Source organism: Hyperoodon ampullatus, assembly GCF_949752795.1.
Source record: "Hyperoodon ampullatus genome assembly, chromosome: 4".
In the NCBI taxonomy this organism is placed as follows: domain Eukaryota; kingdom Metazoa; phylum Chordata; class Mammalia; order Artiodactyla; family Ziphiidae; genus Hyperoodon; species Hyperoodon ampullatus.
The window spans coordinates 63,399,289-63,427,045 of record NC_136917.1 but is presented as its reverse complement, the minus strand read 5'-3'; the positions used below and the strand labels follow the sequence as shown (position 1 = coordinate 63,427,045).

The 27,757-nt window shown below is 39.1% G+C and overlaps 1 protein-coding gene across 1 annotated transcript in view; it reads right to left on the bottom strand.

Annotated features, from left to right (window-relative positions):
* Positions 1–26,644, bottom strand: part of CDKL3 (cyclin dependent kinase like 3) — a gene marked incomplete at its 3' end in the record, with an annotated part of 50,767 nt that extends 24,123 nt beyond the window's left edge. The window contains exons 1-4 of the mRNA XM_079701811.1: positions 26,596–26,644; positions 26,147–26,329; positions 22,634–22,828; positions 14,395–14,573 (exon numbers count right to left, since the gene is read on the bottom strand). Coding sequence (XP_079557937.1) covers positions 14,395–14,573; positions 22,634–22,828; positions 26,147–26,329; positions 26,596–26,643 — 605 coding nt within the window. The 5' untranslated portion in view covers position 26,644. The remainder of the gene's footprint in view (positions 1–14,394; positions 14,574–22,633; positions 22,829–26,146; positions 26,330–26,595) is intronic.
* Positions 26,645–27,757: the final 1,113 nt, after the last annotated feature.

Genomic DNA, 27,757 nt, shown 5'->3' with positions numbered 1-27,757 from the left:
ATGAATAACTGTATACAAACAAATTAGAGAATTCAGATTAAAGGATAGTTTCTGAGAAAAACACAAACTACTGAAATTGGTTCAGGAAGAAGTTGACAGGTACTTCCTTGGTGGCCCATTGGTTAAGACTCCACGCTTCCACTGCAAGGGGCACGAGTTTGGTCCCTGGTTGGGGAACTAAGATCTCACATGCTGTGTGGTGCAGTCAGGAAAAAAAAGAAAAAAGAAAAAAAAATAGACAATCTAAATAACCTATAGCAAGTGAAAATTTTGAATTAGTAATCAAAAAACTACACCCAAAGGAAAGCACAGGCTCAGAGGGCTTCACTACTGAATTCCACCAAACATTTAAAGATGATCATGTGAATTCTTCACAAACTTTTCAAAAAATAGAAGAGGTATGAACAGTTCCCAACTCCTTTTTAGAAACCAGTATTATCCCAATACCAAAATCAGACAAAAACATCACTAGATCCAAAAAAAAAAAATCACTAGAAAAGAAAACTACACACCAATATCTTTTACACATATGGACACAAAAATTCTCAACAAAATACTAGCAAACTGAATCTAGCAACATATAAAAAGAATTATACACCATGATTAAGTGGCATTTATCCCAGGAACACAGGTTAGCTCAACATGGAAAAATCAATTAATGTAATACATTATATCAATAGATTAAAAAACAAAAATTCACATGATCATCTCAGCAGGTGCAGGAAAAGCATTTGACCAATACCCTTTCATGATAAAAACCCTCAATAAACTAGGAATTAAAAGGAAATTTTGTCAACACAATAAAGGGTACGTATGAAAAACCCACAGCTAACATCATACTTAATAGTGAAAAGATGGGGAGCTTTTCTCCTAAGATTTGGAATAAGACAAGGATGTCTGCTCTTACCACTTCTATTCAACATTGTGCTGGAGGTTCTGGTCAAAGAAATTAGGCAGGAAAAAGAAATGGAAGGCATCCAGACCAGAAAAGAAGTAAAATTATCTCTACCCACAGATAACATGATCTTTTATACAGAAAGTATAAATCCACTAAACAATTATTAGAACTAATAAGTTCAGCAAGGTTGCAAGATACAAGATCAATACACAAAAATCCCTTGAATTTTTTTAACTTGCAATGAACAATCTGAAAATGAAATTAAGAAAATTTGATTCACACTAGCATCAAAAAGAATAAAATACTGGGACTCCTCTGGTGGTCCAGTGGTTAAGACTCTGCACTTGCACTGCAGGGGGTGTGGGCTCGATCCCTGGTCAGGGAACTAAGGTCACACATGCCACGCTGTGTGGCCAAAAATAAAAAAATTCTTTAATTAAAAAAATAAAAAAATAAAATACTTAGGATAAATTTAACAAAATAAATGTAAAATGTAACAAATGGGGCCTAATTAAACTCAAAAGCTTTTGCCTAGCAAAGCAAACCATAAACAAAACAAAAAGACAACCCACAGAATGAGAGAAAATATTTGCAAATGATGCAACCAACAAGGGATTAGTCTCCAAAATTTATAAACAGCTCATGCAGCTCAATAACAAAAAAACAGAAAACCCAATCAGAAAATGCGTGGAAGGCCTAAAGAGACATTTCTCCAAAGAAGACATACAGACAGCCAACAGGCACATGAAAAGATGCTCAACATCATTAATTATTAGAGAAATGCACATCAAAACTACAATGAGATATCACCTCACACCAGTCAGAATGGCCATCATCAAAAAGTCGACAAACATAAATGCTGGAGAGGGTGTGGAGAAAAGGGAACCCTACTACACTATTAGTGGGAATGTAAATTGGTAAAGCCACTACGGAGAACAGTATGGAGGTTCCTTAAAAAACTAAAAATAGAGGTCGTCGCGGATATTCACGCCCTCGGCCTTGTCCAGTAGGTTTACCCACTGCATCTTTACCTCGAGCTCCCGGGCCTGGCCCGCGTCCGCGGCCCGCAGCTCCTCCAGCCGGGCCCGCCGCGCTCGCAAGCGCCTCGGCTGCTGCCTAGGCCTTGCCTGTTAGCAGTGTCAGGTTGCCCTTCCCCTTCTGCCTCTTCTCCTTCCTGTGCTGCGCCTTGCGGGACGGCTTCTCTTCGGTCACCTCCACCTTGTTGAAGAGCAGCCCCGGCCGGCCTTACGCCTCCTCGCGGGGCGCCTCAGGGGCCGCTCAGCGTCCTCCGCGCCCTCAGGGGCCTCGGGCGCCTTCCGCTTTGCCCTCAGCGCCCTCGCTGCTGCTTCTTCCGGTCGCGCTCCTGCTTCCTCCACTTCCTCCGACGTCTTTTCTCCAAAAGGGCGGGAGACAGCTCCTTGGCGCTGCCCTGGCCCCGCGCCTCCGGTATCTTTTCAGGCAGGCGCTGCCGCAGAACGTCCAAGGAGCCCAGCAGCTTCTAAGACTCGAGTTTTGCCAGCCGACTTGCGCTTCTGCGGCTCGGGCCTGGGCTGGGAGCAGATCTTCTTGGCCAGGCTCTGCAGGATATTGAGCTTCCGGGTAAGATGGCGGAAGAGTAAGACGCGGAGATCACCTTCCTCCCCACGGATACACCAGAAATACAGCTACACGTGGAACAACTCCTACAGAACACCTACTGAACGCTGGCAGAAGACCCCCAGACCTCCCAAAAGGCAAGAAACTCCCCACATACCTGGGTAGGGCAAAGCGGAGGGATACCCGCACAGAGGATCGGTGCCGAGCGGCACTCACCAGCCCGAGAGGCTTGTCTGCTCGCCCGCCGGGCCGGGCGGCACTGGAAGCTGAGGCTCGGGCTTCGGTCAGAGCGCAGGGAGAGGACTGGGGCTGGCGGCGAGAACTCAGCCTGAAGGGAGCTAATGTGCCACAGCTAGCCGGGAGGGAGTCCAGGAAAACTCTGGAGCTGCCGAAGAGGCAAGAGACTTTTTCTTCCCTCTTGGTTTCCTGGTGCGCGAGGAGAGGGGATTAAGAGCGCTGCTTAAAGGGGCTCCACAGACGGGCGCGAGTCGCGGCTGAAAGCGCGGAGCCCAGTGACGGGCGTGGGACGCTGGGGCTGCTGCCGCCGCCGCCAAGAAGCCTGTGTGCGAGCGCAGGTCACTGTCCGCACCGCCCTTCCGGGAGCCTGTGCAGCCCGCCACTGCCAGGGTCCCGGGATCCAGGGGCGGCTTCCCTGGGAGAACGCACGGCGCGCCTCGGGCTGGTGCAACGTCACGCCGACCTCTGCCGCTGCAGGCTCGCCCCGCACTCCGTGCCCCTCCCTCCCGCCCGGCCTGAGTGAGCCAGAGTCCCCGAAGAGGCTGCTCCTTTAACCCTGTCCTGTCTGAGCGAAGAGCAAACGCCCTCCGGCGACCTACGCGCAGAGTCGGGGCCAAATCCAAAGCTGAGACCCAGGAGCTGTGAGAACAAAGAAGAGAAGGGGAAACCTCTCCCAGCAGCCTCAGAAGCAGCGGATTAAAGCTCCACAATCAACTTGATGTACCCTGCATCTCTGGAATACATGAATAGACAACAAATCATCCCAAATTGAGGAGCCAGGAGTCAGTGCTGTGCCTCTGAGGTGGGAGAGCCAACTTCAGGACACTGGTCCACAAGAGACCTCCCAGCTCCACATAATATCAAACGGCGAAAATCTTCCAGAGATCTCCATCTCAACACCAGCACCCAGCTTCACTCAACGACCAGCAAGCTACAGTGCTGGACACCCTATGCCAAACAACTAGCAAGACAGGAACACAACGCCACCCATTAGCAGAGAGGCTGCCTAAAATCATAAAAAGTCCGCAGACACCCCAAAACACACCACCAGACGTGGACCTGCCCACCAGAAAGACAAGATCCAGCCTCATCCACCAGAACACAGACACTAGTCCCCTCCACCAGGAAGCCTACACAACACACTAAACCAACATTAGCCAGTGGGGACAGACACCAAAAACAACGGGAACTACGAACCTGCAGCCTGCAAAAAGGAGACCCCAAACACAGTAACATAAGCAAAATGAGAAGACAGAAAAACACACAGCAGGAGAAGGAGCAAGATAAAAACCCACCAGACCTAACAAATGAAGAGGTAATAGGCAGTCTACCTGAAAAAGAATTCAGAATAATGATGGTAAAGATGATCCAAGAGTCTATTTCCAAGATCCAAAATCTTGGAAATAGAATAGACAAAATGCAAGAAACAGTTAACAAGGACCTAGAAGAACTAAAGATGAATCAAGCATCGATTAAAAACACAATAAATGAAATAAAAAATACTCTAGATGGGATCAATAGCAGAATAACTGAGGCAGAAGAACGGATAAGTGAGGTGGAAGATAAAATAGTGGAAATAACTGCTGCAGAGCAAAATAAAGAAAAAAGAATGAAAAGAACAGAGGACAGTCTCAGAGACCTCTGGGACAACATTAAACGCACCAACATTCGAATTATAGGGGTTCCAGAAGAAGAAGAGAAAAAGGGACTGAGAAAATATTTGAAGAGATTATAGTTGAAAACTTCCCTATATGGGAAAGGAAATAGTTAATCAAGTCCAGGAGGCACAGAGAGTCCCATACAGAATAAATCCAAGGAGAAATACACCAAGACACATATTAATCAAACTGTCAAAAATTAAACACAAAGAAATCATATTAAAAGCAGCAAGGCAAAAACAACAAATAACACACAAGGGAATCCCCATCAGGATAACAGCTGATCTCTCAGCAGAAACTCTACAAGCCAGAAGGGAGTGGCAGGACATATTTAAAGTGATGAAGGAGAAAAACCTGCAACCAAGATTACTCTACCCAACAAGGATCTCATTCAGATTTGATGGAGAAATTAAAACGTTTACAGACAAGCAAAAGCTGAGAGAGTTCAGCACCACCAAACCAGCTTTACAACAAATGTTAAAGGAACTTCTCTAGGCAAGAAACACAACAGAAGGAAAATACCTACAATAACGAACCCAAAACAATTAAGAAAATGGGAATAGGAACATACATATCAATAATTACCTTAAATGTAAATGGACTAAATGCTCCCACCAAAAGACACAGGTTGGCTGAATGGATACAAAAACAAGACCCACTGTCTACAAGAGACCCACTTCAGACCTAGAGACACATGCAGACTGAAAGTAAGGGGATGGAAAAAGATATTCCATGCAAATGGAAACCAAAAGAAAGCTGGAGTAGCAATTTTCATATCAGACGAAATAGACTTTAAAATAAAGACTACTAGAAGAGACAAGGACACTACATAATGATCAAGGGATCGATCCAAGAAGAAGATATAACAATTGTAAATATTTATGCACCCAACATAGGAGCACCTCAGTACATAAGGCAAATACTAACAGCCATAAAAGGAGAAATTGACAGTAACACAATCATAGTAGGGGACTTTAACACCCCACTTTCACCAATGGACAGATCATCCAAAATGAAAATAAGTAAGGAAACACAAGCTTTAAATGATACATTAAACAAGATGGACTTAATTGATATTTATAGGACATTCCATCCAAAAACAACAGAATACACATTTTTCTCAAGTGCTCATGGAACATTCTCCAGGATAGATCATATCTTGGGTCACAAATCAAGCCTTGGTAAATTTAAGAAAATTGAAATTGTATCAAGTATCTTTTCTGACCACAATGCTATGAGACTAGATATCAATTACAGGAAAAGATCTGTAAAAAATACAAACACATGGAGGCTAAACAATACACTACTTAATAACGAAGTGATCACTGAAGCAATCAAAGAGGAAATAAAAAATACCTAGAAACAAATGACAATGGAGACACGACGACCCAAAACCTATGGGATGCAGCAAAAACAGTTCTAAGAGGGAAGTTTATAGCAATACAATCCCACCTTAAGAAACAGGAAACATCTCGAATAAACAACCTAACCTTGCACCTAAAGCAATTAGAGAAAGAAGAACAAAAACATCCCAAAGTTAGCAGAAGGAAGGAAGTCATAAAAATCAGATCAGACATAAATGAAAAAGAAATGAAGGAAACGATAGCAAAGATCAATAAAACTAAAAGCTGGTTCTTTGAGAAGATAAACAAAATTGATAAACTATTAGCCAGACTCATGAAGAAAAAAAGGGAGAAGACTCAAATCAATAGAATTAGAAATGAAAAAGGAGAAGTAACAACTGACACTGCAGAAATACAAAAGATCATGAGAGATTACTATAAGCAACTCTATGCCAATAAAATGGACAACCTGGAAGAAATGGACAAATTCTTAGAAATGCACAACCTGCCAAGACTGAATCAGGAAGAAATAGAAAATATGAACAGACCAATCACAAGCACTGAAATTGAAACTGTGATTAAAAATCTTCCAACAAACAAAAGCCCAGGACCAGATGGCTTCACAGGCGAACTCTATCAAGCATTTAGAGAAGAGCTAACAGCTATCCTTCTCAAACTCTTCCAAAATATAGCAGAGGGAGGAACACTCCCAAACTCATTCTACGAGGCCACCATCACCTTGATACCAAAACCAGACAAGGCTGTCACAAAGAAAGAAAACTACAGGCCAATATCACTGATGAACATAGATGCAAAAATCCTCAACAAAATACTAGCAAACAGAATCCAACAGCACATTAAAAGGATCATACACCATGATCAAGTGGGGTTTATTCCAGGAATGCAAGGATTCTTCAATATTCGCAAATCAATCAACGTGATACACCATATTAACAAATTGAAGGAGAAAAACCATATGATCATCTCAATAGATGCAGAGAAAGCTTTCGACAAAATTCAACACCCATTTATGATAAAAACCCTGCAGAAAGTAGGCATAGAGGGAACTTTCCTCAACATAATAAAGGCCATATATGACAAACCCACAGCCAACATCGTCCTCAATGGTGAAAAACTGAATCCATTTCCACTAAGATCAGGAAGAAGACAAGGCTGCCCACTCTCACCACTCTTATTCAACATAGTTTTGGAAGTTTTAGCCACAGCAATCAGAGAAGAAAAGGAAATAAAAGGAATCCAAATCGGAAAAGAAGAAGTAAAGCTGTCACTGTTTGCAGATGACATGATACTATCCATAGAGAATCCTAAAGATGCTACCAGAAAACTACTAGAGCTAATCAATGAATTTGGTAAAGTTGCAGGATACAAAATTAATGCACAGAAATCTCTGGCATTCCTATATACTAATGATGAAAAATCTGAAAGTGAAATCAAGGAAACACTCCCATTTACCACTGCAACAAAAAGAATAAAATATCTAGGAATAAACCTACCTAAGGAGACAAAAGACCTGTATGCAGAAAATTATAAGACACTGATGAAAGAAATTAAAGATGATACAAATAGATGGAGAGATGTACCATGTTCTTGGATTGGAAGAATCAACATTGTGAAAATGACTCTACTACCCAAAGCAATCTACAGATTCAATGCAATCCCTATCAAACTACCACTGGCATTTTTCACAGAACTAGAACAAAAAATTTCACAATTTGTATGGAAACACAAAAGACCCCGAATAGCCAAAGCAATCTTGAGAACGAAAAATGGAGCTGGAGGAATCAGGCTCCCTGACTTCAGACTATACTACAAAGCTACAATAATCAAGACAGTATGGTACTGGCACAAAAACAGATAGATCAAGGGAACAGGATAGAAAGCCCAGAGATAAACCCACGCACATATGGTCACCTTATCTTTGATAAAGGAGGCAGGAATGTACAGTGGAGAAAGGACAGTCTCTTCAATAAGTGGTGCTGGGAAAGCTGGATAGGGACATGTAAAAGTATGAGATTAGATCACTCCCTAACACCATACACAAAAATAAGCTCAAAATGGATTAAAGACCTAAATGTAAGGCCAGACACTATCAAACTCTTAGAGGAAAACATAGGCAGAACACTCTATGACATAAATCACAGCAAGATCCTTTTTGACCCACCTCCTAGAGAAATGGAAATAAAGACAAAAATAAACACATGGGACCTAATGAAACTTAAAAGCTTTTGCACAGCAAAGGAAACCATAAACAAGACCAAAAGACAACCCTCAGAATGGGAGAAAATATTTGCAAATGAAGCAACTGACAAAGGATTAATCTCCAAAATTTATAAGCAGCTCATGCAGCTCAATAACAAAAAAACAAACAACCCAATCCAAAAATGGGCAGAAGACCTAAATAGACATTTCTCCAAAGAAGATATACAGACTGCCAACAAACACATGAAATGATGCTCAACATCATTAATCATTAGAGAAATGCAAATCAAAACTACAATGAGATATCATCTCACACCAGTCAGAATGGCCATCATCAAGAAATCTAGAAACAATAAATGCTGGAGAGGGTGTGGAGAAAAGGGAACACTCTTGCACTGCTGGTGGGAATGTGAATTGGTACAGCCACTATGGAGAACGGTATGGAGGTTCCTTAAAAAACTGAAAATAGAACTACCATATGACCCAGCAATCCCACTACTGGGCATATACCCTGAGAAAACCATAATTCAAAAAGAGACATGTACCAAAATGTTCATAGCAGCCCTATTTACAATAGCCCGGAGATGGAAACAACCTAAGTGCCCATCATCAGATGAATGGGTAAAGAAGATGTGGCACATATATACAATGGAATATTACTCAGCCATAAAAAGAAATGAAATTGAGCTATTTGTAATGAGGTGGATGGACCTACAGTCTGTCATACAGCGTGAAGTAAGTCAGAAAGAGAAAGACAAATACTGTATGCTGACACATATATATGGAATTTTAGAAAAAAAAATGTCATGAAGAACATAGGGGTAACACAGGAATAAAGACACAGACCTACTAGAGAATGAACTTGAGGATATGGGGAGGGGGAAGGGTAAGCTGTGACAAAGTGAAAGAGCGGCATGGACATATATACACTACCAAACATAAGGTAGATAGCTAGTGGGAAGCATCCGCATAGCACAGGGAGATCAGCTCGGTGCTTTGTGACCGCCTGGAGGGGTGGGATAGGGAGGGCGGGAGGGAGACGCAAAATGGAGGGGATATGGGAACATATGTATATGTATAACTGATTAAATTTGTTATAAAGCAAAAAAATAAAAAATAAATTAATTAATTAAAATAAAAAGAAAAAAAAAAAACTAAAAATAGAGCTACCATATGATCCAACAATCCCACTCTTGGGCATACATCTGGAGAAAAACATGGTTTGAAAGGATACATGCACCCCAATGTTCATTGCAGCACTGTTTACAATACCCAAGACATGGAAGGAACCTAAATGTCTATCAACAGATGAATGGATAAAGAAGATATGGTACATATAAATACAGTGGAATATTACTCAGCCATTAAAAAGAATGAAATAATGCCATTTGCAGCAACATGGATGGACCTGGATATTATCATACTAAGTGAAGTAAATCAGACAGAGAAAGACAAATATCATGATATCACATATATGCGGAATCTAAAAAAAAATGGTACAATTGAACTTATTTACAAAACAGACTCACAGGCTAAGAGAAGGAACTTATGGTTACCAGGTGGAAGGGTGGTGGGGAGGGATAGATTGGGAGTTTGGGATTGACATGTACACACTGCTATATTTAAAATAAAATGCCTCGGGCTTCCCTGGTGGCGCAGTGGCTGGGAGTCCGCCTGCCAATGCAGGGGACGTGGGTTCGTGCCCCGGTCTGGCAGGATCCCGCGTGCCGCAGAGCGGCTGGGCCCGTGAGCCATGGCCGTTGAGCCTGCGTGTCTGGAGCCTGTGCTCCGCAGCGGGAGAGGCCACAACAGTGAGAGGCCCACATACCACAAAAAAAAAAAAAAAAAAAAAAATGCCTTACCATGAAAAAATGTAAAATGTATGTGCTAAAAGCTATAAAACATTGTTGAAAGAAATGAAAGATCTGAAAACATCTTATGTTCATAGATGAGCAGACTTAACATTAAGATGGCAATATTCTCCAAACTGATTTATAGATATAAAATCCCTATCAGAATCCTACCTGTCTTATTGGCCAAAAGAAAAACAAAATTGATAAATCTGATCCTAAAATTCACATGGAATTGCAAGGGTCCCATAACAGCCAAAACAATCTTAAAAAAGAAGAACAAAGTTGCAGCACTCACACTTCCTGATTTCAAACTAGCTACAAAGCAATAGTAATCAAGACAGTGTGGTTCTAGAACAAGGATAGAGATACGGATCAATGGAACAGAATCAGAGGTCCATAAATAAACCATCTGATTTTCATCAAGGGTACCAAGACCATTTAATAGGGAAAAAAATCATGTCTCCAACAAATAGTGCTGGAACAACTGGCTAAACACATGCAAAAGAATGAGGTTAATTAAATTAACTTCATTTAAATTAACTTCATTAAATTAATTAAATTAACTTCACATTTAATTAAAAATTAACTCAAAACAGATGAAAGACAAATCTAAGAACTAGAAGTATAAACCTCTTAAAACAAAACAGGGGCTTCCCTGGTGGTGCAGTGGTTGAGAGTCCGCCTGCCGATGCAGGGGACACGGGTTCGTGCCCCAGTCCGGGAAGATCCCACATGCCGCGGAGCAGCTAGGCCCACGAGCCATGGCCGCTGAGCCTGCGCGTCTGGAGCCTGTGCTCCTCAACGGGAGAGGCCACAACAGTGAGAGGCCCGCGTACCGCAAAAAAAAAAAAAAAAAAAAAAAACAGAGACGTAAATCTTCACAACCTTGGATTTGGCAAAGGATTCTTAAATATGACACCAAAAGCAAAGGCAACAAATGGAATAAACAGATAGAATGGACTTCATCAAAATAAAAAAATTTGTGTGACAAAAGACACCATTAAGAAAATGAAGACAACTACAGAGTGAGAGAAAATACTTGCAAATATATACCTGATAAGGAATTTGTATCTAGAGTATATGAAGAATTCTTACAATTTAATAATAAAAGCCAATATAATTTAAAAATGGGCTATGGATCTGAACAGACATTTCTCCAAGGAAGATATATAAATGGCCAATAAGCACATAAAAGATCAACAATGAAGTTCAACAATCATTAGTCATCAAGGAAATGCAAATTAAACCCATAATGAGATACCACTTCACACGCATTAGGATAACCAGAATCCAAAAGTCGGATAATGACAAGTCTTGGTGAGGATGTGGAGAAATTTGTAACCCTCATACTCTGCTGGTGGGAAAGTAAAATGATGCAGACACTTTGAAAAACAGTCTGGCGTTTCCTTAAAAAACTCGACATGGGGCTTCCCTGGTGGCGCAGTGGTTGAGAGTCCGCCTGCCGATGCAGGGGACACGGGTTCGTGCCCCAGTCCGGGAAGATCCCACATGCCGCGGAGCGGCTGGTCCCGTGAGCCATGGCCGCTGAGCCTGCGCGTCCAGAGCCTGTGCTCCGCAACGGGAGAGGCCACGACAGTGAGAGGCCCGCATACCGCAAAAACAAACAAACAAACAAACAAAAACTCGACATGGAGTTACCATATGACCCACAATTTCAAATCCTAGGTACATACCCAAAAGAAATAAAGACACATGTCCACAGTAAAATGTGCATACAAGTATTCACAGCAGTATTACTCATAATAGACAAAAAGTGGAAACAATCAAAATGTCCATCAACTAATGAATGGGTAAATAAAATGTGGTATAACCATAAAATGGATATTATACAGCCAAAAAAGATAAAGTACCGATACATGCTGCAACATGGATGAATCTTGAAAATAGTATGTTAAGTGAGACAAATCAGTCCCAAAGGACCAGATATTGCATAATTTTACTTATATGAAATGTCCAGAATAGGCAAATCCAGAGAAAATGAAAGTAGATTGGTGGTTGCCTAGGCCTGGAAGGGTTGGGAGGAAATGGGGAGTGACTGCTTAATGAGCACAGGATTTCTTTTTGGGGTGACGAAAATGTTCTAAAATTGAATGTGGTAATAGTTGCATGACTCTGTAAATATACTAAAAACCACTGAATTGTACACTTTAAATCTGTCAATTGTATGGTATGTGAATCATATCTTTAAAAGAGCTGTCATTAAAAAAGGCTAGATTAAACTAAGTAGATACACTTTTGCGTAATAAAACTATTAAAAATGCAAGAAACTGATTATAATAAAAGTCAAGGGACTTCCCTGGTGGCTCAGTGGTTAAGAATCTGCCTGCCAAGGCAGGGGACACAGGTTCAAGCCCTGGTCCGGGAAGATCCCAGATGCCGTGGAGCAATGAAGCCCGTGCACCACAACTACTGAGCCTGCGCTCTAGAGCCTATGAGCCACAACTACTGAGCCCATGCGTCTAGAGCCCGTGCTCTGCAACAAGAGAAGCCATCGCAATGAGAAGCCCATGCACTGCAACGAAGAGTAGTGCCCGCTCACTGCAACTAGAGAAAGCCCATGCGCAGCCATGAAGACCCAATGCAGCCAAAAATAAATAAATAAATCTATTTTTTAAAAAAAGTCAATATCATGGTTACTTTTGAGGTTAGAAAGAGTATTGTAAGTGGAATAGGGAACATAGAGGGTTTTCTGGGGTAGCCTGCAAAATTCTATTTTTCCATCTGGTGATGGAAGTATACATTTGTTGTGTGAGCTTTTCTTGTATCTGTGTTTTATTTTACATGTTTTAAAATGTAAAGATGTTAAAATTTAACATGTTTTAAAAACTCACTGGCAAATTTATTTCAAACACAATGTGAAGCCTTGCATTAGAATCCAAACTGACTATATACAAGGCATCAATTTTGGCTCTCTAGAATACAAGAGATTACACCTATCCTCAAGGAATTTATTTTTCAGCAAGAAGAATATTTTAAAAAGAGGTAGATAGAACTAGGCCACATTAAATATTAACTGGCACAAAATTTACATATAATGTACAGCAGGATTTAGAGGAGGATATGATTTGGGGGAAGGGATAGGAATAAGGGGGTACATCAGGAAAGGAATTTAAGTAAAGTATCACAAACAGGGTAAAACTGGGAGAGATCTTACAGAGGCTACATTGATTGAGCATTTACTGTATTTTCATTTTTCTCATTCATTAAATCATTTAATCCTCACAACAAACCTATGAAACTGGTTCCATTATTATTTCCATTATACAGATAAAGTAACTGAGGCACAGAGGTGGTCTGCATATGGTATCAGTGATAAGTACAGTTGAAAACATACCCTGGATAGACTTTGGGTAAATTAGTTTACTTTTCTTAGTAAACTTACTCACTTTCTTACTTTTTTAGTGTCTTACTACCTGCCTTAGTGTTGTCTTATTTGAAATGGGGATAAAATACTAGCACCTTCATCAGAGGGTTGTTGTGAAAATTAGATAATTTAATGCATGTAAAGCATTTAGAACAGTTTCTAGCTTTAAAATAAGTACTTAATGATGTTAGATTTTTTTAAAAATAAATTTATTTATTAATTTATTTACTTATTTATGGCTGCATTGGGTCTTTGTTGCTGCGCGTGGGCTTTCTCTCTAGTTGCGGTGAGTGAGGGCTACTCTTCATTGCCGCGCACGGGATTCTCATGGCGGTGGCTTCTCTTGTTGCAGAGCACGGGCTCTAGGAGTGCGGGCTTCAGTAGTTGTGGCACGCAGCCTCAGTAGTTGTGGCTCGCAGGCTCTAGAGCACAGGCTCGGTAGTTGTGGTGCACGGGCTTAGTTGCTCCGCGGCATGTGGGATCTTCCCGGACCAGGGCTTGAACCCGTGTCCCCTGTATTGGCAGGCAGATTCTTAACCACTGCACCACCAGGGAAGCCCCGATGTTAGATATTATTATAATAACAGAACAATGGCTTCTAGGAAAAGCATGTGAGAATTATCCCCCCTCCCATTTCTTGTATTCAGTTGTACAACTTGGTCCCTTTGTTCTTCTAGATTCATTATTTGTTTATTAGATTGCTGTTTCCTATACTGTTTTGCAATAGACTGAGACCTTTCTACTTTTTGAGGCATCTAGAACAGTTCAATTTAAAAATTATTTGCCAGTCTTTGCAAAGATTGTGCCGTATTCAAGAAGCAGGAAATCTGGCAGATCCTGTGGTAACACTGGCAGAGTACAGTAAATGTAGAGCATACAGATAAGCGGAGGAGGCAACTCTGTTAAGGGTGGGGCACAGCTTAAAGCAAGCATGGATACAGCCTGAGGGGTGACTACATAGGTCTTCTGGGGCTGGGGCCACTCAGCCCCAGAGGGCAAGCGTGGTAATGTCAGTAGCAGCAGGGCAGGTGCCTAGGGTCTCTCTGCTCTATTTTGGGGTGTCCCTTTTCTAGCCCAAACCCAGATGCAGAAGGCAGAGGGTGTTAGTAGTATGGGTAGTAGTCAGTAGTATGGGTGACAGATACACCAAGGGAAAAAAAGAGACGGCTAGGAAAGGCCAAGCAGGATTCCCAAATATACTTACTTTCCATAAGATGTATCTTTTAATACTAATTCTGGAGCTCTATACCAGCGTGTGGCCACATAGTCCGTATAAATGTCTCCAGGAGCTGCTAGCGTTCGTGCAAAACCAAAATCACAGATTTTAGTAATTCCTGACTGGGATACTAAAATATTCTCAGGTTTTATATCTCGATGAATGATCTAAAAACAAACAGAAGATGCAATAGATTAAAATGAGGTTTCATTATCTAGAAAATCTCTCAACAATTACACAGAGAGAATCTAGCTGATTAAGACAGTAAAGCTATTTTCTTACCAAATGCAAATGATTAACTACACAATGCAAAAGCTAAATAGTTATATACTTTCAGTTCTTGCCCCATCCATCATCTCCAAACAAAGCCAAGAAAACAGACATAATACTGAAAAGGTAAATCACATTCATAAAAGGAAAAGTAATTAAAAGAACTTAATGGAAAAAGTTTAACTTTCCTTTAACCCCATGTCACACTCCAAGAACTGCTCTTTCATTTCCTTCACAGCTAAACTTCTTGAAGACATTATTTTTACTCAGTCTTCACTCTCTGTCTGACCACTCATTCACTCCTCAAGGTAATGCAATCTGTCTTCTGCTCCCACATTCAAACTGCCCTAGCCAAAGTCATCAACAGCCTCATTGCTACATCCAACACACACCCCTCAATACATATCTTACTTGGTATCTTAGTGTAAAAGATATCAACCAGTCTTCCATTCCTGACTTCTGGGACCTAAAATTCCCCAGTCTCCTCCTATGGCAGTTCCTTTTTCTCTATCTGTCTGTAAATGTAGGGTTCTGGTCTTGGGCTTCTCTTCTCTTACATCCTGTTTCCTGCACAATCTCAACTACTTTTTTTTTTTTTTTTAGCACTTTGTTCACTTAGTTATGGGAACACCATATTCTTTTGGGCTTCTTCCCATCCATTGGCTGTTCCATCTCAATCTCACCTACTATTACAGCCTTAGTAACTATCCATAAACTGATGACTTCCGTATTTCTATTTCTATCTTTCCTGGCTTCCACAAGGAATGGAAGTCCATAAGAAGTCCCACAGGGCTGAACCACACATCCCACAAACTCAGCAAATCCAAAACTAAACGCATCATCTTTTCTCCCAAACTCATTTGTTCTCAACAGTCCTTTAGCTCAGTAAATGGAACCAACATAGATCCCATGGCTCAAGCCAGAAATCAAGGCACTTTTCTCCTTCAGGTTCCATACTCTCTCAACCTGTCTACTTCTCTCCCTAGTTCAAGTTCCCTCAGTTCTCTCATCAAAATTACTAGCTTACCAAATGGTCTCCCTGAATTCACTCTAATCCCCTCCAATCCATTGTCCACAGTGAAATCACAGTACTATTTTAAAATCACATGTATGATTATGTCACTCCTTCAAGGATTCCCTACCCCACAGGACAAATTTGAAGCTACGTAAAATGGCTGGTAAGGCCTTATAGGATTTGGTCTCTGCTCACATTCTCAATGTCCCTTCGCTAGCCTATTGAATATTAGCTTCCCAATTCTCCAGATTTGTGTCATCATTTTTTGCATTTGCTGATGCTGTTCTAACCGCCTAGAACACTTTGCTTGGCCAACTATTTCCTCAGGTCTCAGCTGAGATGTTTCTATTAGATGTTCCTTCTATATGTTCTCACATTATTCTGCACTTCCCCCTTCACAGCATTTGTCATGCTTGTTATTAATTGCCTATTTACTTTTTTGTCACTCCCATTAGACTGTAAGTTCCATGAGGGCAAGATGTATGTCTGTTTTGTTCAGGCTATATCCCCAGGGCCCAGTACAATGCCTAAAACAAAGAAGGCATTTAAAACCTCTATCAAATGTATTAAGCATATTCTCATCACCAGAAAAGTATCATGACACGAGTGAAAATATCTTGGTGACAGAAATGTGGGATCTTTCCTTTTTTATACAACTTGCTGCTATAAGCCTTTGGGGTTGGCTCTTTTTCTGCCTCACTCTTCCTCCTAAATGGCCAAATAATTAATTTAGGGTAATGAGTTACCTTAAAGGAGACATCTATAACACTATATTAGTCCTTTTTTACTTCTACAACTTTTATTGAGTGACTACTATATGCCAGGCACTATACCAAGATCTGAGGATATAACATGAGAAAAAATAGACATGGAAAAGCACGTTAAGATACCACTTCACACATTTTGCCTACTACACATCCATCACCCTCCTCCTCAGTGCTCTAAACATGGGGGAGAAAGATTCACTCAGCTGATGTCCTAATGTTCTCACTCGTTTTAACAACTAACACCATGACTACATGCAGAACTCTATCCTTGAGAATCAAGCACTCTCTGAATCCCAACTTTTAAAATTCTGTGTTTTGACAACATCCTCCTTGGTCTTACACAATCACTGAGACCTCTATAAACACAGTATTTCTTTCTATGTGTTTAGATCTTCTTTAATTTCTCTCATCAATGTTTAATAGTTTTCAATGTATAGGTCTTATATATCTTTTGTCAGATTTTCTCTAAGTATTTTATATTTTTGATGCTGTTACAATGGTATTTTTAATTTCAATTTCTGATTGTTGCTAATACACAGAAATACAATTAATTTCAGTATATTGATCTTGTATCCTACAACCTTGATAAACTTACAAGTTAGTTCTCTTAACTTTGTTGTAGAGTCCATAGAATTTCCTACATAGATGATCATGCCATCTGTGAATAAAGACAGTTTTACTACTCAAAAAAAAAAAAAAAAAAGATACCACTTCACACCCACTGGAATAGCTATGATCAAAAGACAAAACAGGAGGATGCAGAAAAACTGGAATACATTGTTGATGGGGATGTAAAATGGTATAACCACTCTGGAAAAAGTTTGGTAGTTTCTTTAAAAAGTTGAAACATAAACTAACCATGTGATGCAGTAGTATTCTTAGCTTGTTCTATTTCTATTCCTCTCTCCCCAGCTCCTGGTAGCTTTGTAAACTAACAGCCCCCCAAATCATGGTGAAAACTAGCAGCCACCAGAGGGAGTAGTATAGGGTTGTATCTCCTCCAAAGCGCCATTCCCAGGTAATAGTCATTATTTGACATGTCTGGCAGATCACTGGAAAATCGCACTAGAAGTCTTGTCTTTACTGACCTAACTCAGAGCTGGCCCAAGCAATCAGCCTTCTTAGCAGCCACTATATAACATTAAAGCCACCTGAGGAAGCTATAACAGGACAAACAACAAGCTGACCAAAATACTTAATTAAAAAGAAAGGCTGTTTAGAATGGATAAACAACAAGGTCCTAATGTATAGCACAGGAAACTATATTCAATATCCTGCGTGATAAACCATAATGGAAAAGAATATAAAAAAGCATGTCTCTATGCGTACAACTGAGTCACTTTGCTGCACAGCAGAGATTGCCGCAACATTGTAAATCAACTATACTTCAATTAAAAAACAAAAGAAAGGCTGGAGTTGAAAGGTATTATAAAGTTTAAGAGCACAAATTGTGGTGAGACCAACAGGTTCAAATCCCTACTTTACCCCTTGATATTGTGAGAGTGGGGCAAGATTCACAAACATGGCTTCTTCATCTATAAATGGGGGTGAAATAAATATATATTTCCTAGTGTGGTTTTGAAGAATATGCCATTACATATGCCTTAATATCTGTAAAACACTGAAAATATTTAAAAAAGTGCCTCATGCGTGCTAACTGCCATAAAAATGATTACTATTATGATTCTTCTGTAAAAAGAATTGAAGACATTCTCTGTATTCTGACATGGTGTGACCTCCAAGATACAATGTTAAAACAAAATATGTGTGTAAAACAAGAGAAAGAAAGAAAGAAAGAAAGAGAGAGAGAGAGAGAGAGAAGAGAAAGGAAGGAAGGAAGGAAGGAAGGAAGGAAGAAAGAAAGAAAGAAAGAAAGAAAGGAAGGAAGGCTGGGAGTGAGATGTCCATAAAGGGTTTGAAAAGTTCCAACATATTCCTGAGAATCATAAAGGGTACATGCACAGCTGTGCACACACCCAGGAAAGACCTGAGATTGTCCCTAAGCTCTCAAGACTGGCAGACTTTAAGGTTCTACACAAGCAGGAAGGCAAGGCTAAGGCAGAGTTGTGAACTGCCTGCCTGAACATTGAAGACATGGCCCAACAGAGAAAGAGCCCTCAGTAAATATGGCTGAGAGATTTACTGGTTTCAAGAACTGAAGGAAATTTCTGTCCAAACCTTAGCTGACCACTAAACTAACTGAGCAGAGATTTTAGTGGTCAAACATGATAAAGAATTCAGACTTCACAGAATTAGTTCAGCAAAGTAACTAAACAAATAGCAAAAACTACAAACCCTGAGAGATGGGAAATTCTGACTTCCAGAGTTACCACATATTATTTTAAATGTCCAGTATTCAACAAAAAATTACAAATGTCCAAAAAAAATCCCCCCAAATAGGTGTGCAAAGAAATAAATATGGCCATGCACAGGGAAAAAAAAAGCAGTCAATAAGAAGCTTTCCCTGAAGAAGCCCAAACATTGAAGCCACTAGACAAAGACTATAATTGGCTATTTTAAATATGTTCAAGGTTAAAGGAAACCATGTCTAAAGAAAAGTATGAACACGTCTCACCAAATAAAGGATATCAATAAAGAGAAAGAAATGATTTTTAAAAAAACCACTATCAAGAAGGCAAAAAGGCAATCCACAGAATGGGAGAAAATATTTGCAAATCATGTATCTGATAAGGATCTAGTATACAAAATACAGAAAATACAACTCGACAATAGAAAAACAAATAACCCAATTTAAATATGGGCAAAGGACTTGAGACATTTCTTCAAAGAAGATATACAAATACAAACTTGCTTATTCTGGATTTTTCATTTAAATGGAATTTATACTTATGTCTTTTGCATTTTGGCTTTTTTCATTCAACATGTTCTCAAGGTTCACTCATTTTGTAGCACGTATCAGTACTTCATTACTTTTTGTGGTTGAATAAATCCCACTGTAGGGTTGTACCGCATTTTGTTTATCCATTCGTCAGCTAATATACATTTGAGTTGTTTCCACTTTTTGGCTACTTTGAATAATGCTGCTATGAACATTCCTGGGCAGGTTTCTATGTGAATATATGTTATCAATTCTCTTGGGTAGATACCTAGGAGTAAATATGCTGGGTCATATGGTAATTCTATGTTTAACTTTTCGAGGAACTGCCAAGCTGTTTTCCATAGCAGCTGCACCATTTTACATTACCACCAGCAGTGTATGAGGGTTCCAATTTCTTTACTTCCTTGCCAACATTCATTCTTGTCTGTTTTTTAAATTACAGCTAGACTACTGGGTGTGAAATGGTATCTCATTGTGATTTTGATATGCATTACCGTAATGACTCAGGATATTGAGCATCATTTCATGTGCTATCAGCCATTTTTATATCTTCTTTGGAGAAATGTCTTATTGAGTCCTTTGCCCATTTTTAAATTGGGTTGTCTTTTTGTGTTGAATTGTATTTTATATATCCTGGATGCTAGTTGCTTATCAGATATATGATTTGCAAATATTTTCTCCCACTGTGTGAACTGTCTTTTTACTTTCTTGATGGTGTCCTTTGATGCACAAAGTTTTTAATTTTGATGAAGTCCAACTTGTCTTTTTCTTTGATTGCTTTTGATGCATTAATACATGATCACACAGATTTACACCTATGTTTTCTTCTGAGTTTTATAGTTTTAGCTCTTATGTTTAGGTTTTTGATCCATTTCAACTTAATTTTTGTATATGGTGTGAACTATCAGACTTTGGATTCAGTGAGTTTAATCCTCCTTTATTTTGTAGTGAAATGCTCCAAAACTACATAGAACTCCATATTACAATGATTTATAATAACTCTGCTCCATGTGCTTGAATATTTTTGTTTAATTTTTTTTTTTTCCGCTGCACCATGCAGCTTATGGCATCTTAGTTCCCCGACCAGGGATCGAACCCTGGCCCTTGGCAGTGAAAGCACAGAGTTCGAACCACTGGACCACCAGGGAATTCCCCTTGAATTTTTTTGACTATTGATTCACTTTCTTTGTTAGTTTTAAGATCATTTATATTTTTTTCCATTTTGATTCCATTAAGGCATTTTTGTTTGTTTTAGTGAACTATTGTTGACTTACATTATTGTGTTAGTTTCAGATGTACAGCAAAGTGATTCAGTTACATACTTTTTTTTTCAGATTATTTTCCATTATAGGTTATTACAAGATATTGAATATAGTTCCCTGTGCTATACAGTAAATCTTTGTTGTTTATCTATTTTACGTATAGTAGTTTGTTATCTGTCAACCCCATACTCCCAATTTAACCCTCCCTCCCTTTCCCCTTTGGTAACCATAGTATGTTTTCTACGTCTGTGAGCCTGTTTCTGTTTTGTATATAGATTCATTAGTATTATTTTTTAGATCCCACACATAAGTGATATCATGTATTTGTCTTTCTCTGACTTATTTAACCTAGTATGATATTCTCTAGGTCCATGCATGTTGCTGCAAATGGCAATACCTCATCCTTTTTATGGCTCAATAATATTATATATATCTATTTAGATATATATATATATATCATCTTCCTAAACCAATCAACTGTTGATAGACACTTGGGTTGTTTCCCTATGTGCTTGAATTTAAACACCCATATAAGTTCAAAATTGTTACTTTAGTTTTACCTCCTCTTTGAAGTTTTCTACTCTCAGTCTAGCCCATACTGGTGTCTCCCATTATTCAAGAAATATTTTTAAAGTCTACTACAGGCAAGACACTATAGGGATACAGATAACATATAACTATTCCTGACTCCTTATCTGCACTATTTAATGAGCACTTAAAACACACCTAGTGTTAAACACTACCTACTACCTAATTTGATCTTTATAAAAAATCTGTGAGGTACTATAGTATCATTTTACAGATGAGGAAAATGAAGTTCAGAGAGGTTAGATAACTTCCTGGGGCCACAGAGTAATGGGGCTACCACCTTTCATTGTGCAAGTGTGAACTCCACAAGTTGTGTGGTTATCCATACATAAGCTGGTGGGTGAAAATCCAGGACAGTCTGATTCCAAGGACTGTGTGCTCTTAACTATTACATTATACTGCCCCCCCACACGGATCCAGTCAGCAAGGAAATTACAATCTGAATTTCCAGTTGCTATCACAACCACATTTTTCAAAGCTGCAACGTGAGATGCACTATTACCAAGACAGCAAATTAGAAATTAAGGTATCTGAAAAAGCCTAGGGTATATAGATGTTATGCCTATATCACTTATTAATAAAACTATTTTTGAGGCTTGTACTGTTATTTCACAAACATACATCTAACTTTACAGAAAGTAGAGCTCATGTTGGGAACAAAGTATGTCCATAAAAACCTGCTGAGATAAACATTAACTAAACAATGCTAAGAGGCAGCACTAAAAATCAAAACAGTTGATCTTCTTTCCTTTCTTGACTTAAATGACAAGGCTCTACACCCCTCAGCCACTCTCTCTCTTTTCTTTCCCTAAAGGCATCCACCTTCTCTTGCCATTCCCCTGGCCTAGTTTCCAGTTCCTACCTCCAAACCTCCCTTCATCTGAGCTGGCTTGACTTTCGATATTTTAATGTACTTTCATTAATAAAAGATGCCCCAGTTGACTGTTGATTCCTCTATACCTCCTTTAGCATCCCATAGTTGGTCTGCCCTATAGTTATAATTATTATGTGTTCAATATGTTTTTTGGTTCTGCAACTGAATTATAAGGTAGTAACTCCCATGATCTTTTCTCCATTTTCAGGATGTCAATTAATATTGTCCAGAAAAATAATTTAAACAACTTTCATAAAAACAGAACAATGTTTAAAGGGCACTTACAATTCATATTCATCCTACAGTTTGGCTTATTTTTAAGCACTTACATTATTTTTTTTTAACATCTTTATTGGAGTGTAATAGCTTTACATTGTTGTGTTAGTTTCTGCTGTATAACAAAGTGAATCAGCTATGTGTATACATATATCCCCATATCCCCTCCCTCTTGTGTCTCCCTCCCACCCTCCCTATCCCACCCCTCTAGGTGGTCACAAAGCACCGAGCTGATCTCCCTGTGCTACGCGGCTGCTTCCCACTAGCTATCTATTTTAAATTTGGTAGTATATATATGTCCATGCCACTCTCTCACTTCGTCCCAGAAGCACTTACATTATTATTGTGAAGATATTCAATTGCTCGAAGAATCTGGAAGAGGTATTTTCTAAGTCGTTTACTCTCTAGTCCATGACAATAATGTTGTAACTCATCTAATACTGTGTGGTCAATAAATTCAAACACCAAATGAATTTTCTTTTTCTGTCTAAAAACTTCAATCAGATTGACCAGGTTTTCATGACGAAATTGCTATTAACAAGAGAAATGGATTTTTAGTATTTCATGCACCATAATTTGAACATATAAGACCCATATAATTTTAAAAAGAAGAAATATTCTGTTTCTTTTCCTCCATGCATTTCAATAAAAATTTCTCAACTGATTTGCTTACATTCCTATTTTTTTAATGTTAATCTATTTAATAATTAATATTTATAGAACAGAGGGAGATGTATTGCTTTACTTCAAGTTGACATTTGGTTGCCTACTAAAATAATTCAGAGTTAATGTACTAAAATGTAACTTGGTATTCTGCTAAGAGATATCTTCCTATCTTTTAAATTGGTTTGTGATTAAAAGGTCCTTATGATTTCAAATGAGCATGGATTCCAGTGCCACTGAGCATGTAATCTGAATTTACAGAAGTTAATTACTCTCTGAGATTTGTCCTGAACTCTCAAGAGTAAAATATAAGTTCCAGGTGGACGTTATAAATTTACCACACTGTAACAAAAGGGTATCAAAATATCCAGAAACTTTTCATGTATGTGAAATACCAATTTATATTCATAGGAACTCTACATAAATATACAATTATTTGTGGGTACATTTTTGTTCATTGTCTGTAATATTCTATTAAGCAACCAAACACATTTTTAGACTGGTAAGCACTCACTGTCAAGATAATTTCAAAATGTCAAAAATGGCATGTATCAGCTTAGAAAACAAAAGGTTTATAATTTTATGCTGCTTATTCTATTTTTTAACACACTGACTTAATTACAATCAATTCTCAAATATTTAACTTTTTCAAATTACCAAAAATATTTATTCATTTGGCTAAAAATTAAGGGGTATATTTTTGATGTTGGATTCATCAAAAAGCTATACTTGTAAGAAAAAAAGTTTGCCTTTATTCCAATGGCACAACATCCATTTTTCTATTTATCTGTACTAATACATAGACTAAATTCCTCAAGACATGACTAATAGAAAAACATGCCAAAATATAATGCCAGATTCCTTTCCTATTTTTGCTCCCAATCCAATTTCCCTGGCTGGTGGGGTGCCAGAGTGCTGCAGCAACAACATGCTGGCAGTAGCAAAAAAAAAAAAAAGACTGCCTTTAGACACTATAATATTAATCCTTCAACTAAGGACTGGTTTCTTGACCAGTCTTAATTTTAAAGGCAAAAGCAGATAAGGGTGAATGCAAGTTAATAAGCATTAAGGAACATCCATCCAGGGGTAAGGAATCAGTGACTTTCTCAGATAAACCATAAAACCACTAGAAATACTCCATTATCCTTTTTCAGGCTGTTTACTTCTGTTTTACTTTATAAATAGAAAACTTTTCTACAGATATTCTCACTAATTACTCTAATTTATTTAATGAAATTCTAGCAGATAAAAATTTAGTTCTAATTAAGTCATTATGGCAGTGTTTTTAGACTAAGAATGTTAACTAATCCAAGAAATCTCTCGTGGAATTAGATCTGATCAAACTAAAAATTCTACAAGAAATAAGCCAATGAGAAAAAATAGTTAAGCTATCTCAAAACAGTTTGCATAATAGTTGTAATAGTAAATTTTCAAATTCATCTCTGTGTTCTTGCCACTTATTGGTTATTTTTACAAAACAATTAAGAAGAAAAAAATAATTAGCTTAAATGCAACAAAAGTGAAGAAAGAACAAAAGATATTGCCTGGGAAAAGGTCTCCTTCTAGTCAGATTTTCACTTACGGTGCACAACAGTTGTCTTACAGTATTATTATGTTTTAGGTCATCAGGATAAGGATAGGTATCGCTCACAAAATCATAACATCTTTACTGACTTTAACTTTCCTTTTCATTGTCTAGAAATAGAGAAGTTCCAACAATCCACATATGCCTAATATATTTCTTCTATTTAGAAAGCAAACTGATCCATCATATCTAATATAGACTTACAAAGAAAGAAGAGAATATTACTTTTGTATCAGATAAAAAAGAACAAGAACAGTATCTGTTTTCTTCATCACATGTAAAAACATCTAGGCAATGAACCTTAAAGCATCTAGATAAATTCCAATAAACAAAATACATTATGTATATTTATTTTTAAAATCACTAGTTTTGTACCCAATTGCCAATGAATCTTAATGCTCCTTTCTTTACACTCCTGAGGTCTTTCCACTGAGTGGACCTATCATACCTACATGAAATTCTATCTTGTCCCCTGATCTCTCCTGTTATTGTTCTCCACCTCTAAACGCCTACCTATCATCTTTACTGCACTGTATTTGTCACCTCAAATTCAACATTTCTAAAACCGAACTAGTTCCCAAACCATGTCTCTTTTGGGTCTTTCATATTTCTATCAATGGTAGCAATCACTAAACCTCAAAGATACCCTTGATTCCCCTTCTGTTTCCTTCTACACTTTCATGTCTTCTTTAGTAATATATTATGTTCTAACTCTACTTTCCATTCAAATTGCTGCATTCTAGCAAGGACCCTCACATTTAACAGGACTCCTGAATTAAAAACATAACAGATCTCCCTATTTTTACCTTCTCAGTCCTCCAATCTATTCTAAAAAATAATGCTAGATTAATATTTACAGTTTCTTTACTCTGAATTCAAAACCTCACACCTCTCACAAAATCAAGTTTTGATTCCTTAGCCTAAAAGACAAGACTTTAAAACCTACCTCCAGCTTACTTCTCTAATCTCACCTCCTTCTATTTCCATATAAGAAACTCTGCAGGCAAATGCTCTGTGTCCTTTCTGCTCTGCTCTTTGTCCTGCCTTCAGCCTCTCTGAGCTTATGCTGTTCCCCTAACCTGGAATACAACAGTCTCTCCCTCTTTCCTAAATTCTACATACCCTTTAAGGCCAAATTCATGTTCCATTTCCTCCAAGAAACATTCCCTACCCAACAGGACTTTGTGTTAATCACTTGGCTTTTGTTATCAGCCACTTAATATTCAGTATTATTTTTATATGCCCTCTTGTCTAATTAATAAAAGTCCTGAAGAGCAGGTACTGTCTTTTACGTCATTATAGTCACAGCATCTGGCACAAAACCCTGCACAAAGCAGACATTTTTACTAAGTATTATACCTGGATATTTCTGAATAATTATTTCACAATATTTGGCATAGCTTTTGTTACATTATACATAAGAACATATATCTAGTATCATTGTAAAATTACAAAATGTACACAGTAAGGTAAGCTATCACACTTGTTTTTCTATTATATGTCCAAATACATGTTAACTGAAATATTCATTATATAATTTTTTATTCCATAACAACTTCCCTTTTGACTTACAGAGAGCAATTAAGGCAAAAGAAGCAAACCTTTAGCAACTTTATTTCTCTCGTTGCAATTTTGTTGACAGACTTTTGTGGTTTCTCATAAAACATCTTAATGGCCACTATCTGCCCAGTATCCTTATGTTTACACTTCATGACTGTTCCATAACTTCCCTCTCCCACTTTTCCAAGGGTTTCATACATCTCCATTTTCAAGCCCAGCTTCTTCTTTATGAAAAGAAAGGGGGTGGGGAGGAAGAAGGTTAAACATTTATACCTTTATTTATTCAAGGCGGATAATGCATTTCCACAATAAACCCACACTTAAAAATACGGAAACAGGAAAAGTAGGAATCTTTTCACAGATTCTGTTTGTCTTTGGGAACTCTGCCAGTTCGGCAGTAAGGGGGCCTTGTGGGGCTCTGGCCCCCACCAGAACTTGGGGAGCTTCCTGCTGTCAAGATCATTCCCACCAAGAGTTAAGATTCGCTCACTACATGTCGCCTATTCATCATGAGTGGGGTCTCCACACGTCCAGTCATGCCCGCGTCAAATATGAGGTTCCCGCAAAGCTGCAGTCGCCAACAGGTCAGGCCTTGGGGCCCAAGAAAACCTCGGTTCCACCCGCTCCTCAAACCAGGCGTCTTAGGGTCCTGGACCAGTGCCGCGCCCTTCGCCCCTCAGTCGACCTCGTCCGGACAGCCGCCGCCGCCTCAGCCCATTCTGCAGTCCCGCCGGCCCGGCACCGCGCAGTCTCAGCCGGGAACCAGACACCGACCCTACCTATCCCGTCAGCTCCCAACGGCCTACTGCCATGGCAACGGTGCACCGGGCCTCTCGCTCGGGGCCTAGGGCGCAAGACCGGAACACCGGCCAGGCCCGACCCGGAAGGAAAAAGAGGGAACAAACAGAAAAGCGTTCCTGGTGGGCGCTAACTGGAAGCCTCCTTGAGGGTGTAAGTGGGGAATACGAGCTGCTGTCGATCAAACTGGGGCCACTACACAAGGTTGGTTTTGAGCGGCGATGGGGGAGGGTCGCATTTTGACGGCAGCTTGAGTGACAGCGGATCCTCTAGGGAAGGGGAACCGGCGTGGAAGTTTATCCGACCTGCATCTTAGATGCCCCCAGGCCCGTGAACACTTGCGACTTGTGCCGGATCCTAAAAGGATGCCTGGTGTCACCAGGCAGAGATTTCTTGTAAAACGAGACTTCCAAAGAAGTCTTGTGTAAATATAGTTTTCTAAGTTACCTAGTTACGTTAATATTCCATAGATCTGATTTCGACCTCAGTTGTTGACATTCATCCTTAAAACAGGGATAAAACGATTCATAAATCAAGAACATTTCTTGAACACCTTATATGCTTAAAACTTTTTTTTGAACTCATAGTAGTCCTCCTTTTAAAAAACTCCCTTCCTACATGTCAAAACTCTAAAAGTCCCTCTTGAAAAGCAAATAATTCAGAGGGCTCCACCCCCCCCCCAAAAAAAGAGGCCTTAATCTAATTGCTTAAGAACTAGACATGAGGTTCTGCTGGAGTGCCAGCCTCCGATGAATAAACTGAATATCACTGGAAGCGCCCAAGGAGTGCTGTCTTTGTTAGGGCTTTCATTTCTTTTTTCCGTAAAAAGAAGTTAAGTGTAAGAGGCCGAATCT